The 15,530-nt window shown below is 39.2% G+C and overlaps 1 protein-coding gene across 1 annotated transcript in view; it reads right to left on the minus strand.

Annotated features, from left to right (window-relative positions):
* RGS20 (regulator of G protein signaling 20) overlaps positions 1–10,786 on the minus strand; it is a 105,359-nt gene extending 94,573 nt beyond the window's left edge. The window contains exon 1 of the mRNA XM_032759777.2: positions 10,622–10,786. Coding sequence (XP_032615668.2) covers positions 10,622–10,786 — 165 coding nt within the window. The remainder of the gene's footprint in view (positions 1–10,621) is intronic.
* Positions 10,787–15,530: the final 4,744 nt, after the last annotated feature.

Here is a 15,530-nt window from a genome sequence, read left to right on the forward strand (position 1 = left end):
TGAGGGACCCTCCTTTGCCTCCTGTTCCTCACACCCTCCTCACCTTCATTCTGCTTATCTTCAGGGTAGCAAAGAATCCATGTGGGGCAATGGTTGGCCGCCCAAAGCTTGGACTCCCCACGGGCCAACAAATGATGGGAGATGTGTGGCTTCTCCAGAACTGCAGCTCTGGGAAAGGGGAAGCTTACAGATCTTAATGATGCTAATAAGTTCGTAAAAATAATCAGGTGCAGGTATTTTTAAGACAAGGCAAAAACAGAAAAAAGGAAGCAATAGTACCTGGATTTTATTTGCTGATCATAGGCTTACTTTTTTTTTTTTTTTTTTTTTTTTTGAGACGGAGTCTTGCTCTGTCGCCCAGGCTGGAGTGCAGTGGCGCAATCTCGGCTCACTGCAAGCTCTGCCTCCCGGGTTCACGCCATTCTCCTGCCTCAGCCTCTCCGAGTAGCTGGGACTACAGGCGCCCGCCACTACGCCCGGCTAATTTTTTTTTTGTATTTTTAGTAGAGACGGAGTTTCACCGTGGTCTCGATCTCCTGACCTCGTGATCCGCCCGCCTCGGCCTCCCAGAGTGCTGGGATTACAAGCGTGAGCCACCGCGCCCGGCCAGGCTTACTTTTTAATCCAGCAAACTCGTTCTTCAACAAAACTCTCTGTAAAATTAACTGCGTGTCCTCCTGATACGATGGTGATGGTAATAATACTTTCTCTTCAAATGAAAACTTCAAAAATATATCCTTCAGAGCATGATCCTCTGGGCAAATGGTCACAGATGAAAGCCTTAAATACAACTCACAGAAGCAGAGAGAGCAGATTTATTACAGAATTCAGAAATGCAGTGTGACATTGGTAATATCAACTGCTTTGATCATTTCTTTCAAGTAATGTTGTATTTATTTCATTTGGTCATATTTTGCTCAACAATTTTTATGCAACTTCACACAATCTATATATTTTGTTGATAACTTACAGATAAAAATATTCATTTATCAGTGTGGGTGGTTATCCGATGACCCACACTGGGTCACGCTGACTCAAGAGAGGACAGAGGGTCACACAAGAACTTCATGGCTTGTGTCCCCTAGGGGCTGAGGGTCTGCTGACTCTAGACTTTAGTTTTGTGGGGCTCATCCACAGGTACTTTGCAAAATGTCTGGTGGTGGGAATAGGAGATAAACAGAGAAGATGTGTAGAATTATCTTTGAGGAGTGATTACAAAGCTTGTGGGTGATAGATATAAAAATGCCAGGCCTCAAATATCTAAATCAGGGCTGTCTACTTCAGGTGTCATCGTTGATTTTGGAATCCCATAAGCTGGTTTAAAGTTGCAATCACCAAATATGTGCTGGACAACCCCTTAAGATTGTCTTACAACCTAAAGAACAGCTAGGGCTGATTGATCTTTTTTTATTTTTTTGGAGACAGGGTCTCACTCTGTTGCCCAGGCTAGAGTGCAGTAGTATGATCTTGGCTCACTGCAGCCTCTGCCTCCCAGGTTCAAGCAATTCTCCTGCCTCAGCCTCCTGAGTAGCTGGGATTACAGGCATGTGCCACCACACCCGGCTAATTTTTGTATTTTTTAGTAGAGATGGGGTTTCACCATGTTGGCCAGGCTGGTCTCGAACTCCTGACCTCAGTGATCCACCTGTCTTGGCCTCCCAGAATGCTGGGATTACAGGTGTGACCCACCGCGCCCAGCAGGGCTGATGATCTTGAGACAGAGACCACATCTATACTGGGCCAGATCCTCTCTCCTGGGAATTTGGAATGAGAACATGGAGCCACAGCTATTAGAGGCAGTTTGCTGGTGTTAAACTGTCTTTCTAGCATCTTCCCAGATTCCTGGTCTGAGGTTCCTGGGCTGCTAGCCTCCTGCCTCCTTGCTATTTCCTTTTGTCTTCTAGTCACATGCAATTTGAACAGACAGTTACAAAAATGTGTTGAGACAATGTCTTGCATATTTTAGTTCATTTCCAGTCTTATTTTGAATATAAGTTCTTAGAATGATCTATCACTTGAATATAAATCCTTACAATTTTTAGTGTTGAGAATTCGAAATCATATAAGCCAAATATAGTCTTATGGGAAAACATATTTGGTTACATAGTTGATGTCAAATCAAATTACTTTTGTAGTCTGTGATTTGGGTTTCTTTCTTGAATATTTGAATATATTCCAGTTGTCACTATATGGTTTAAACTATTATCCTTTCAACATATTTGCTTCATCTTAAAATTGCATTTTTCAGTCATTTAAAATGCAGGAGGTGTAAAACCATTCTATAGATGTTTCTAAAATAAACTCTTAAATGACACAAGCTTGATTTGGATCACCTTTTCTCATAGAATGGAATTAAATGGTTTCTAGAGAACCTAGAAAAACAAGTTTACTCCCTGATATGGTTTGGCTGTGTCCCCACCAAAATCTCATCTTGAATTGTAGCTCCGATAATCCCCGTATGTCATGGGAGGGACCTGGTTGGAGGTAACTGAATAGTGGGGGTGGGTTTCTCCCACGCTGTTCTCATGATAGTGAATAAGTCTCACGAGATCCGATGGCTTTATAAAGGGCAGTCGCCCTGCACACTCTTTCTTGCCTGCCACCAGGTAAGACATGCCTTTGCTCCTCCTTTGCCTTCCACCATGATTGTGAGGCCTCCTCAGCCACGTGGAACTGTGAGTCCATTAAACCTCTTTTTCTTTATATATCAACCAGTCTCAGGTATTTCTTCACAGCAGTATGAAAATGGACTAATACACTCCCTGAGGTTCCCAATATAGTTTATTCACATCTTTATCTTGCAAGAGGGTAAAACTTTAATGTAAATTTTCTAAAGCATTTGCAGTGATTCTGTGGCTTTGTGAAGACTGGCTTGATTTCAGCAGGGAAGCCAACATGATTTTATGAGACCTTTTGAACAATGGAAATGATACTAGATATATTTTTCCGTAACCATTAAAACCACTTAAAATCTGAGAGTTGTAAAATCAATGAAAAGACAAACAAACCAGTATACTAAAGCTAGCCAGGATTTTTGCAGTATGCTTCTTTGATTTTCATATGGGATTTTTTTTGCCATTAAAAAAAATTCCCCAAAAGGTCAAGATGATTTGTGTAGTTACTGAATGTTTGCTAGATAGCATACACAACAGCTCCCATTGTGGTATATAAATAGAACATGAAAAGTCTGTTTGTTTGTCATTTAAATTTGAAGGTACATCGTAAGCTCTAGTCTTTGGGATTCTTAAAAATAAATGTATTATGTTAATTTTCAAAATACAAAAAAACTGAGTGACTATCTTCATGAACCCTCATATCCATCACCCAGTTTCAACAATTAACAACACATTGTCAAGTCTGCATTATCTCTTACACTCCTACTTTCCTCTTCCCCTGGATTATTTTAAGGCAAATCAAAGATCACATCTCTCTTCTAAAAACCCTTTCAGTACTTCCCACTTCCTCTGCCCCACCCCCGCCCAGTTTTTTTTTTTTTTTTTTAAACATAACCCCAGTTCCATTGCTGGATATTTTTCAGACAGTCAAGGAGGCATTGAACATGGCCTACAGGTTAAAAAAAATGGGGCCACATTAACTGCAGCAAATAATCTTTTGAGCTTGCCCCAGCTGATCACCGGAGACCCTTCTCCACCTTCCTTGCTTGGGGGCGTCTCAATTGTTTCTAAAACCTCCAGGGTGAATCAGTATCACATGCCATCTCCCTTTTCACTCTTCCCTGCCTCTCTTTCTTCAGCAATGCCACCTCTGGCTCTTTGCGATATTACATTGACTTTTTTCAAGCCAATGTATATCTGAAAAGCACAAATACATATTATGCTTTCTTTCAGGTATGTGTACATATAGGTTTTTAAAAGGATGTGTGTGTGTGTGTAGATATATATATGCATCCATTTCTGATATAAAGAATGCTTTACTTTTTATTTATAGTCACCTGAGTTTTCTATTTATGACCTCTCCTGCTACCAGAGGGCCTTACCACAGTGAGATACTAGTCTGTTTCATTGATAGAATGGTTTTCCATTTTTCCTGTTCAGAGTCTCAATCAGAATTGTAAGTGGAGTGTATAGGTGTTCAGATTAGAGCCCAGTGGATGGTGTGGTGAAGGCTGCCAGTGTAATCCCAAATGCTGGGACTACAGATGTGAGCCACCACATCTGGCCGCCATTTATTTTAAATTGATCACCACTTCATTTTTTACTTTGAAAGGCATTAGCTGGTATCTTAGGTGCTTAATTAATGTAAGGGATTGTCCTAGTTAGCTATATAAGAAAAGTCGCGGCCAGGCGTGCTGGCTTACGCTTGTAATCCCAGCACTTTGGGAGGCCAAGGCGGGCGGATCACGAGGTCAGGAGATCGAGACCACGATGAAACCCCGTCTCTACTAAAAATACAAAAAATTAGCCGGGCGTGGTGGCGGGCGCCTGTAGTCCCAGCTACTCGGAGAGGCTGAGGCAGGAGAATGGCGTGAACCTGGGAGGCGGAGCTTGCAGTGAGCCGAGATTGTGCCACTGCACTCCAGCCTGGGCGACAGAGCGAGACTCCGTCTCAAAAAAAAAAAAAAAAGTCTCTGGGATGATAATAAGTACCTTTTATGACAAGCTGAAACACTATTTTATTTTATTTTATTTTATTTTTTAATTCACACATAATAATTGCATATTTTTATGGGGTACAATGTGATGTTTTAATATTTGTATACTTGGTAGAAACCTTAAATAAAGCTAACATATCCATCACCTCATCTATTTTTTTTTGTGATGAGACAGTTAAAAATTTACTTTTTTGCAACTTTGAAATATACATGATTACAAGCTGAGTATTCCTTAAACAAAATGTTTTAAGGAATACTTTAAGAAGTGTTTTGGATTTCAGATTTTTTTCAGCTTTTGGAATATTTGCATTATATTTGCTGGTTCAGCATCCTGAATCTAAAAATCTGAATCTGAAACGCTCCAATGAGCAGTCCTTTTGAATGTCATATCTGCACTTAAAAAGTTTCAGATTTTGGAGCATTTTGCATTTTGGACTTTCAGATTAGGGATGCTCAAGCTGTGTTAACTATGGTCACCATACTGTAGAATAGATCACTAAAATTTATTTCTCTCATCTCACTGATACTTTGTGCCCTTTGACCAACATCTTCCCTTTCTTCATCTCCCCTCTTTGTTTTGTTCTTAATATCACATGGATTATCCTGGGTTCTGTGAGCTTAGAGGCTGAATAATTGAAGACCTTTTTTCACTTTCCCAAAGAGCATATCCAAGGTCTTCCTTATGGTCTCCATCAAAGGAAGACCATGTAAGTACTGCTCACTGAGAACCCAAGGCCCTGAGCCACAAGGCCTGTGGAGCCACATCCCCTTGGCCTCACTTGGGAAGACCCTGCAGCAGGTGCCGCAGGAGACGGCCGCTGAATTTGTGCATGCTAGCCACGGCAGAGAGAAGCATGGCTGACTTCCAAATGAGCCTTTTCCTCAATAGGTTTGTGAACATCTCAAGTGTTAAACTAATTACTATGGAATTATTTTCGGAGGGCCTTCAGGAAAATAAGAAACAACTTTATTCTTCTCAGTGAACTTACTCTTTCACAAATGGAGGCACGACAGAATAATTCTGTCTTCTGAATACACTAATGGTAAGGTGTTTGGCCAACAGGCATAACTGCTCTCTTACTAAGCTATTTTTCCTTTTTCTTTCCTCTATCATTTTCATCACGCAAGGCTCCATTGTCTTTGTAGTTGCCCTTTGGTGCCTTGAGATTTATTTTCTCATTTCTGTGTATAAGGTCTCAAAATAAGTGCTTTGATCAGCTGCTCAAGGGATCACACATCTGGAACAGCAGAGCACTTAGAAGCCCACACTTTCAGAAGCGCATTGACTTTGGAATGGGCTGAAAAATAACCTTGTGGAAACAGCTCTCTTGTCTAAGCTCTGACCATGTTTATTATTGAGAAAGAATCACACACATGAACATATATATCTATATTGACAGAGTTGACTTCTCACTAGAGCAGCTGTAATGCTTTCTCTTCCTCATGTCGATTGTCTAGAAAAACTGCTGGCCTAGAGTTCACCCTCCCTCCCGCTTGCATTCTTGCCCTGAAAGGAAACAAAAATCCTGATGGAAGAAAAAAAAAAATCTGATCAGCCGGGCACGGTGGCTCACGCCTGTAATCTCAGCACTTTGGGAGGCCAAGGTAGGTGGATCACATGAGGTCAGGAGTTTGTGACCAGCGCAGCCAACATGGTGAAACCCTGCCTGTACTAAAAACACACAAAAAAGTAGCTGGGGGTAATTGCGGGCGTCCTTAGTCCCAGCTAGTTGGGAGGCTGAGGCAGGAGAATCACTTGAACCTGGGAGGCGGAGGTTGCAGTCAGCTGAGATCATGCCACTGCACTCCAGCCTGGGCAGCGGAGCAAGACTGAGTCTCAAAAAAAAAAAAAAGAAATTTGAAAAATAAATAAATAAATAAATAATCTGATGAAGACAAGCGTGTGAGTGTATGTGCAGGTGCGTGGGATTTTGTAGTTTATTTTGTAGTAAATTAGTGGCCCATGTTGGAGTATTTTGGGCAGAAATCATACAGAAAGTACTATTAAGAGGACTGGCTTCAAGCCCAGGAAACTACAGTCCACTTTTTAAATCACTGTCAGAAGCTATCAAATACTTATTGAAATCAGTGTCAGAAAATCCAGGTTCAAATCACCTCTCAGCTGACTTCACATATGCCACCAATAGTATATCCAAACTTGTTTTCTCATCTCTAAAACAGGTCAGACCACATCAATGCTATTAACCCAAGGAGCCAAATGAAAAGAACAACTGGAATAACCACAACAATAAATGTAGGTGATTTGTGTGTCATATTGTCAGTTTAATCTGCCTTTAGAGGTCTGCTTTTTAAAATTGTTTATTTTGAAATAACGCTATAGTCATAGGAAATCACGTACACAGAATGTACAGAGTGGTCCCATATACTGATCACCCAGTTTCCCTCAATAGAGACTGCATAACTGAAGAACAATATCAAAACCAGGAAATGACACTGGTACCATTCACAGAGCTTATTCAGATTTCACTCATTTCTGTGTGTGCACGTGTATAGTTTCATGCAATTTTAGCACATTACACATGTAATGTGTGTAACTTTCACTGCAGTCAAGACACAGAACTGGTTCATCACCACCAGGCTCCCTTTAAAGTATGACCCCTTTGTAGCTATATCCACCACCCTACCTAATCCCTAATCTTTGGCAACCATGAATCTGTTCTCTATGTCTATAATTTTATTTCAAGAGTGGCTTATATAGGCTGGGCATGGTGACTTATGTTAGTAATCCCAGCACTTTGAGAGACTGAGGTGGGCGGATCACTTGTGGTCAGGAGTTCAAGACCAGCCTGGTCAACATGGTGAAACCCTGTCTCTACTAAAAATACAAAAATTAGCTGGGTGTGGTGGCGAGTGCCTGTAGTCCTAGCTGCTCGGGAGGCAGAGGTGAGAGAATCGCTTGAACCCAGGAGGCAGAGGTTGCAGTGAGCTGAGATCGCCCCACTGCACTCCAGCCTGGGCGACAGAGCAAGACTCCATCTCAAAGAAAAAAAAAGAGTGGCTTATATAGAATCATACACATATATATAGTGTGTGACTTTTTGGAATTGGCTTTTTCTCCCCCACTCAGCACCATTCCCTGAAGTCTATCAAGTTGTTTAGTGTATTAGTAGTTCATTCCTTTTAGTGGCTTCATAGGATTCCATAGTATGGATGTACCACAGTTTGCTTAATCATTCATCCCTTGAAGGGCTTTTGGGTTGTTTCTGGTTTTTGACTATTACAAATAAAGCAGCTGTGGACATTGGCATACAGGGTTGGTGTAAATGTAAGTTTTCATTTCTCTGGGATAAATGCCTAATGGTGAAATTGCTAGACCATATGGCAGTTGTATCTTCAGTTTTATGAGAAACTGCCAAATTGTTTTCCAGATTGGCTGTACTATTTTACATTCCTATCAGCAATGTATTAATCATTCAGTTTCTCTGCATCCTTTCCAGCAGTTGGTGTTGTCACAATTTTAGCCATTTTAGCAATTCTAGCCATTTTTATAGCCACTATTTTTTCCATTTTAGCCATTCTTCTGGGTGTGTAGTGATATTTCACTGTGACTTTAATTTGCATCTCCTAATGGCTAACAATGTTGACTATCTTTTCATATATTTATTTGCCATCTGCATATTCTCTTCAGTAAAATGGCTGTTCATGTCTTTTGCCCATATTCTTGTTGGATTGTGTCTTTTACTCTTGAGTTTTGAGAATTATTCTAGGTTCAAGGTGTTTGGCAGACATGGGGGTGAAAGTATTTTTCTGCCATCTGTATGCTGTCTTTTATCCTCTCAATAGAGTCTTTGGCAGGGCAAAAGTTTTTTAGATTCTAATGAAGTCTTATTTATTGATTTATTTTTCTTGAACGGATGATGATTTTTGGTGTCTGTGTACTCTTCACCTAGCCCTACCTCATAAAGATTTTCTCCCATTTTTTTCCTAAAAGTTCTATAGTTTTCCACGTAGTTGTAAATTTAAACCCATGTTATATTTGGGGGTAATTTTTGCATGAACTGCAAAGCTTAGGTTGAGGATTTCTGGAGAATTTCTGACTGACCCCTTGACATCTAGATACATTTTAGCTCACGTTCCCTCTTTCTGCCTCTATATACGTTCTTAGACATTATTTCACATCTACCTTAGATTTCACTGCTTTCACTCTAACACTAGGCTTCTTCAATTGTATTACCCCATAGTGATCATATTCCTCTCCTAATATCTTACTGATTGAAAGAATGTACAATAATTATGTAGGTATCCTATATTATTGACGAGTCGTGCTGATAATATGCTATATGTTTGTCTTTCTCAATATACAGTAAGTCTCTAGAAAGGAAGGAGCATATCTTGCTCTTTCTCTTTATTCCCTACGGCTCCTAGCCCAAGGTTTTGCAGTTAGTAAGGATTCAATGATATCTGCAGACTCAAAATAAGTTGAGTGTTTCCATCCTTACATTTGCTAGAAGAGGCACATGTCTCCTCTTTCTATGTTCAAATGCAATATAAAAAGATTTTTTCAAAAGGCAAAAACTGAGTGAAGGAGCCAGCAGCATCCCAACTGGATTGCTTCCTTCTACCCTCACCTGCTGCTGTACAGACTGGAACCTGTTAACAGGTTAGTGAGGTTAGGATAGAAGTTAGGCTGCCCAGCACCAGCATGTGTGGTCAATTCCAGGATGCCATGGGAAGGTGTAATTCTGATTCTTAAATATTTTTGCATTTTATTTGTCTTTGATTCCACTTAGAGCATACCTCCTCAAGACAGTTAGAACTTTGAAATTATATATATGTGTGTGTGGGTGCATATACATACACACATATACAACAGCATACATATGCACCATACAATGGGTATATTTGTTGTTGTTGCTCTCTGTTTCCTCAAAGTAGCCTCCACATTCTGTCTTTTAGAAATATCTTTTGCATGTGTTGCCTACATTTAGATGTCCATTAATTCAGGACTCTTGGACACTACATCCCATTTCATTGCAGCTTGCTAAACTCTTAGTGCTTAGATGATAATAGGCGGTGTGGGAATTCATGTGTTATTTGTTCACATATGTCTGAAAGCTCAAAAGAACAGGTCCATATATTTTTACAGAGAAAGCTTTGTGTTGACCCTTTTTATTTTTCTCCCCTCCACTTGTGCCAAAAGGTTAAAATAACATTAGGAGAAAGGGCAGACCTACAGAATTATATAAAGAGTTTGCAAATAAATAATGATATCAGGATATGAGCCGTGGCAAAAGAACAGGTGAATTTTCTGGTGTTAAAGTATTTGAACAGTTTTATAGTTTTGCAGCATTTAATTTTGTGTGTGCTCATTGCTTGTTAGACATTAACACATGTCCATATTCTATACCAAGTAACCGTTTACGAGATGGTTCTATTAATAGCTGAGAGGATTTACAGACTCAAACTGTATTTTCTTCAAATATACACACAACATCTAGCAGGAAAATTGTCACTCTTTGAAGAAATAATGTTATTACCTACTGATAGAAACTTATGCTTAGGAAATTCACCTTTGGAAACTTTGAATTTGGAAAAACACCCCTTAGCTCCTTAATGTTCTTATGTTCTTAGTTTATCAATTTTTTTCCCAAGGAATTTTTTGTAGAAAACAGTCTACAATTTTTCTTTCATTATTATATGGGATATAATATTTATATCAGAGAAAGATATCCAAGGGCTAACACTAATAGCCACAAAATGTGTCTAGATTTGTTGAATGTTATCACCTGAAACAAGCAAACAAACAAAAAAGCAATAAATAATTTATTTTCGTAAAGGGAATCTGTTTAGATTGGAGAAAACTATAGATAGATCAGGTAATTATCATCTAGGTTCTAGATTTCCCTTGGGGATGGTCTGAAAACATTTTTGATAAAACATTAAGATAAGTGAACAATGGCACTAAAGCTTGAGTATAGTTTTATATTCTTTCTGGGTAAACACTTTCCCTTGACAGGAAAGGATCATGGATTGTGGAGATCACCTTACCTTGATATCAGGAACAGCCCTGGGGTCTCCTTCATTTTCTGTGATTTGGTGAATGTCTGCATTATATCTCTGAGCCCTAAACAGGGGCAGAAACTGTGTCCAAATAGATGGCCTGGAGAAATGTTTCTGGAGGCACTCTTGGTTATCTTGGGAAAGCTGGGGCATGTTTTTACAATAAAGGCCCCAAATGAGTCCTGTTGCCTGGTTTTCCCTATATTAGCATAGGATCCGCTCTGTTTCTCTTTGTTTGGTTAATGCTGGCCTGGCTCTGAATCTGTGCGGAGCCTCCTCCGAAAGTTACAGTAATGAAAGCAAAAGGATTATCTACTTTGTGGACCAGCAGCTTATCCGCAGATCTTTCACGTTCTATTCCTGGTAGAGCTGATTATTTTGAATGTCTAGGTACTGTATGTTATGAGTGCCCTCTAAAGGTAGAAATGTATTCTTAATTAAAATGGAATCCTAAATCAGAATGGAAAGAAATGATCCAAGTGATATACAGCTTAGCATATAGTGATAAATTAAATAGATTGTTTGGCAAAAATTCTTGTGTTAGTGGTGTGTGATAGCCAATAGTACTTGACAATCTTGGGCTGTGCAACTGACAGGCAGATGGTTGGCCTAATCTTTCCAGGTTTCTTAAAAGGTCATCTTAATAGCAGTCATCTTTGTAGCTAGTAACATATGCAAAACTCATACCCAAACTTAAACTCAAGGATTATTATACTTTTTACATACATCATGTGGAGTAAGTTAAATTGATTTTCTTATGATATGACTAGGTACCCAATGAGTAAGCCAAGAATTGGCTTCTAACACTATACTTCATATTTATAAACTGCTTTATAAATATAAGATTATTAAACAGAGTGGAAAAGGTAGAATACCTTTCTGTCAAGAGGCAACTGATGCCCAAGTAGCTTCTGTTGGGTTTGAGGGTGCACAAAGGTAAGGGATGTGTATTACTGGGGTCTATGAACTGGAAAAGTTTCCTTTTGTAAAATTGCTTTACAGATTCAACACAATGCCTATCATATGTCAGCTCCTTTCTTTTGCAGGAGTTGACAGTTGATTCTAAAATTCATATAAAATTATAAGGGGCCAGGTGCAGTGGCTCACGCCTGTAATCCCAGCACTTTGGAAGGCTGAGGTGGGTGAATCACGAGGTCAGGAGTTCGAGACCAGCCTGACCAACATGGTGAAACCCTGTATCTACTAAAAATATAAAAAAATTAGTCGGGTGTGGTGGCATATGTCTGTAGTCCCAGCTACTCAGGAGGCTGAGGCAGGAGAATCGCTTGAACCCAGGAGGGAGAGGTTGCAGTAAGCCGAGATCATGTCACTGCACTCCAGCCTGGGTGACAGAGCAAGACTCTGTCTCAAAAAAAAAAAAAAATTATAAGGGACCCAGAATATCCAAAACAGTCTCAATAAAGAACAAAGTTGGAGGATCACACTTCCCAATTTTAAAACTTATTACAAAGCCACAATAATTACCATTGACATTCTTCACAGAAGTAGAAAAAACTATTTTAAAATTCATATGGAACCAAAAAAGAGCTTGTATAGCCAAGATGATCCTAAGCAAAAAGAACAAAGCTGGAGGCACCATGCTACCAGACTTCAAACTATACTACAAGGCTACAATAACCAAAACAGCATGGTGCTGGTACAAAAAGACACATAAATCAGTGGAACAGAACAGAGAACTCAGAAATAAGACCACACATCCACAACCATCTGATCATCAACAAATCTGGAAAAAAAAAAAGCAACTGGGAAAGGATTCCCTATTTAATAAATGGTGTTGGGAAAACTGGCTAGCCATATACAGAACATTGAAACTGGACCCCTTCCTTACACCTTATACACAAATTAACTCAATATGGATTAAAGACTTAAATATAAAACCCAAAACTATAAAAACCCTAGAAGAAAATCTAGGCAATACCATTCAGGACATAGGCACAGGCAAAGATTTCATGACAAAATCGCCAAAAGCAATTGCAACAAAAGCAAAAATTGACAAATGGGATCTAATTAAACTAAAGAGCTTCTGCACAGCAAAAGAAATTATCATCAGAGTGAACAGGCAACCTACAGAGTGGGAGAACATTTTTGCAATCTATCCATCTGACAAAGGGCTAATATCCAGAGTCTACAAGGAACCTAAACAAAGTTACAACAAAAAAACCAAACAACCCCACTAAAAAGTGGGCAAAGGACATGAACAGACACTGTCAAAAGAAAACATTCATGCTGCCAACAAACATATGAAAAAAGCTCGACATCACCGACCATTAGAGAAATGCAAATCAGGCTGGGCATGGTGGCTCAACGCCTGTAATCCCAGCACTTTGGGAGGCCGAGGCGGGTGAAGCCAGGAGGTCAGGAGTTCAAGACCAGCCTGGCTAACATGGTGAAACACCATCTCTTCTAAAAATACAAAAATTAGCTGGGTGTGGTGGCTCGTGCCTGTAATCCTAGCTACTCAACTGAGGCAGGAGAATTGTTTGAACCAGGGAGGTGGAGATTGCAGTGACCCGAGATTGCACCACTGCACTCCAGGCTAGGTGACAGAGCAAGACGCTGTCTCAGGAAAAAAAAAAAAAGAGAGAGAAATGCAGATCAAAACCACAATGAGATACCATCTCTCACAAGTCAGAATGGCAATTTCTTAAAAAGTCAAGAAACAACAGATGCTGGTGAGGTTGTGGAGAAATAGGAATTCTTTTATACTGTCGGTAGGAATGTAAATTACTTCAACCATTATGGAGGACAGTGTGGCAATTCCTCAAAGATCTAGAACTAGAAATACCATTTGACCCAGCAATCCCATTTCTGGGTATATACCCAAAGGAATATAAATCATTCTATTACAAAGATACATGCACATGTATATTCATTGCAGCACTATTCACTATAGCAAAGACATGTAATCAACCCATATGCCCATCAGTGATAGGCTGGATAAAGAAAATGTGGTACATACACACCATGGAATATTATGCAGCCATAAAAAGAACGAGATCTTGTCCTTTGCAGGGATATGGATGGAGTTGGAAGCCATTATCCTCAGCAAACTAACTCAAGAACAGAAAACCAAACACCACATGTTCTCACTTATAGGTGGGAGCTGAACAATGAGAACATGTGGACACAGGAAGGGGAACAACACACACTGGGGCCTGTCAGTGGTGGGGTTGGGGGAGGGAGACCATTAGGAAAAATAGCTAATGTATGCTAGGCTTAATACCTAGGTGATGGGTTGATAGGTGCTGCAAACCACACGTTTACCTATGTAACAAACCTGCACATCCTGCACATGTACCTGAGAACCTAAAAATTAAAATAAAAAAATTGTAAAAAGTGACAGTAATTAAGACTGTGTGGTATTAGTATAAGGATAGGTATCTAGATGTGTAGCTCAATGGGACAGAATTGAGAGTCCAGAAATAAACCCATACATTTATGGTCAATTGATTTTTGACAAGGTGCCAAAACAATTCAATGGGAGAAAGAATTGTTTTTTCAGCAAATGGTGTGGGGACAAGTGGTTATCCACACGCAGAAAAATTACATAGGACCTCTATTTCTCACTCTTTACAAAAACTAATTCAGCATGAATCATAGATCAAATGTAATAGCCAAAACTATGAAACTCTGAGAAGAAAACAAAGTTAAATCTTTGTGACCTTGAATTAGGCAAAGCCTTCTTAGATACAATATCAAAAGCACAAGAAAATAGGTTAATTGGACTTAATCAAAATTAAAAACTTTTGTGCTTTAAAGTACATCATGAAGAAAGTGAAAAGGCAACCCACAAAATAGGTGAGAATATTGCAGATCATGTAAATAATAAGGGACTTGTAATCCAGCATATATACAGAGCTCTTACAATTCAAAAACAAACAAAAAAAAACCCAATTAAAAATGGGTGAAGTGTTTAAATAAACATTTCTCCCAAGAAGATGTACAAATTGCTGAATAAGCACATGAAAAGATGTTCAACATTATTAGACATTGGGAAAAGGAAGTCAAAACCACGGTGAGATACCTATTCATACCCAAATGGATTTCCTTTAACTAAAAAGACAGACGATGACAGTGTTGGTGAGGATGTGGAGAAATGTAGATCTTTCATTCATTACTGGGGTGAATGCAAGGCCTTGCAACCACTTTGGAAAACAATTCAGCAGTTCCTCAAAATGTTAAACATAGAGTTACCATGTAAGCCAGCAATTCTACTCCTAGGTATCTACTCAAATAACAGAAATGAAACCTATGATCACACGAAGACTTGCATGCAAATGTCTAAAAAATTGAAACAATCGGCAGGCCCATTAACTGGTAAGCAGATAAACAAAATATAGTACATCACAAAATGGAATATTATTCAGCCATAAAAAGGAATGAAGTATAGATACATGCTGCAGCATAGATAGACCTTGAAAACTTTATGCTAAGTGAAAGAAGTCATCCACAAAAGACAACATATTGTATGATTACATTCATTAAAGAAATCTCCTGAATAGGCAAATCCTGAGATCTAAAAAAATTAGTATTTGCTTTTGGAGAGGAAGAAAGTGACTACTAATGGGTAAGAAGTTTCCTTTTAGAGTGATGAAAATGGGCTAAAATTGATTGTGGTGATATTTGTATAGTGCTGTGAATATACTAAAAACCATTGAATTGTACCTTTTAAATGGGTAAGTTATATGGTATGTGAATTATATCTTAATAAAGCTGTTAAATTTTCTAAAAAGAAAGGCAACTTCCTAAAGTGACCAAATGTTTTAGAGTGGGGCAATAAATCTCATACATCATTGCAGTTTCAGGAACCAAGCTGCAGTATAGCTGTGTTTTCTGGTGCCAGGTCTCTCGCCAGGCTGCAGTGAAGGTGTTGGCT

The sequence above is a fragment of the Hylobates moloch genome, unplaced genomic scaffold (genome assembly GCF_009828535.3).
Source record: "Hylobates moloch isolate HMO894 unplaced genomic scaffold, HMol_V3 SCAFFOLD_9, whole genome shotgun sequence".
Taxonomy (NCBI): Eukaryota; Metazoa; Chordata; class Mammalia; order Primates; family Hylobatidae; genus Hylobates; species Hylobates moloch.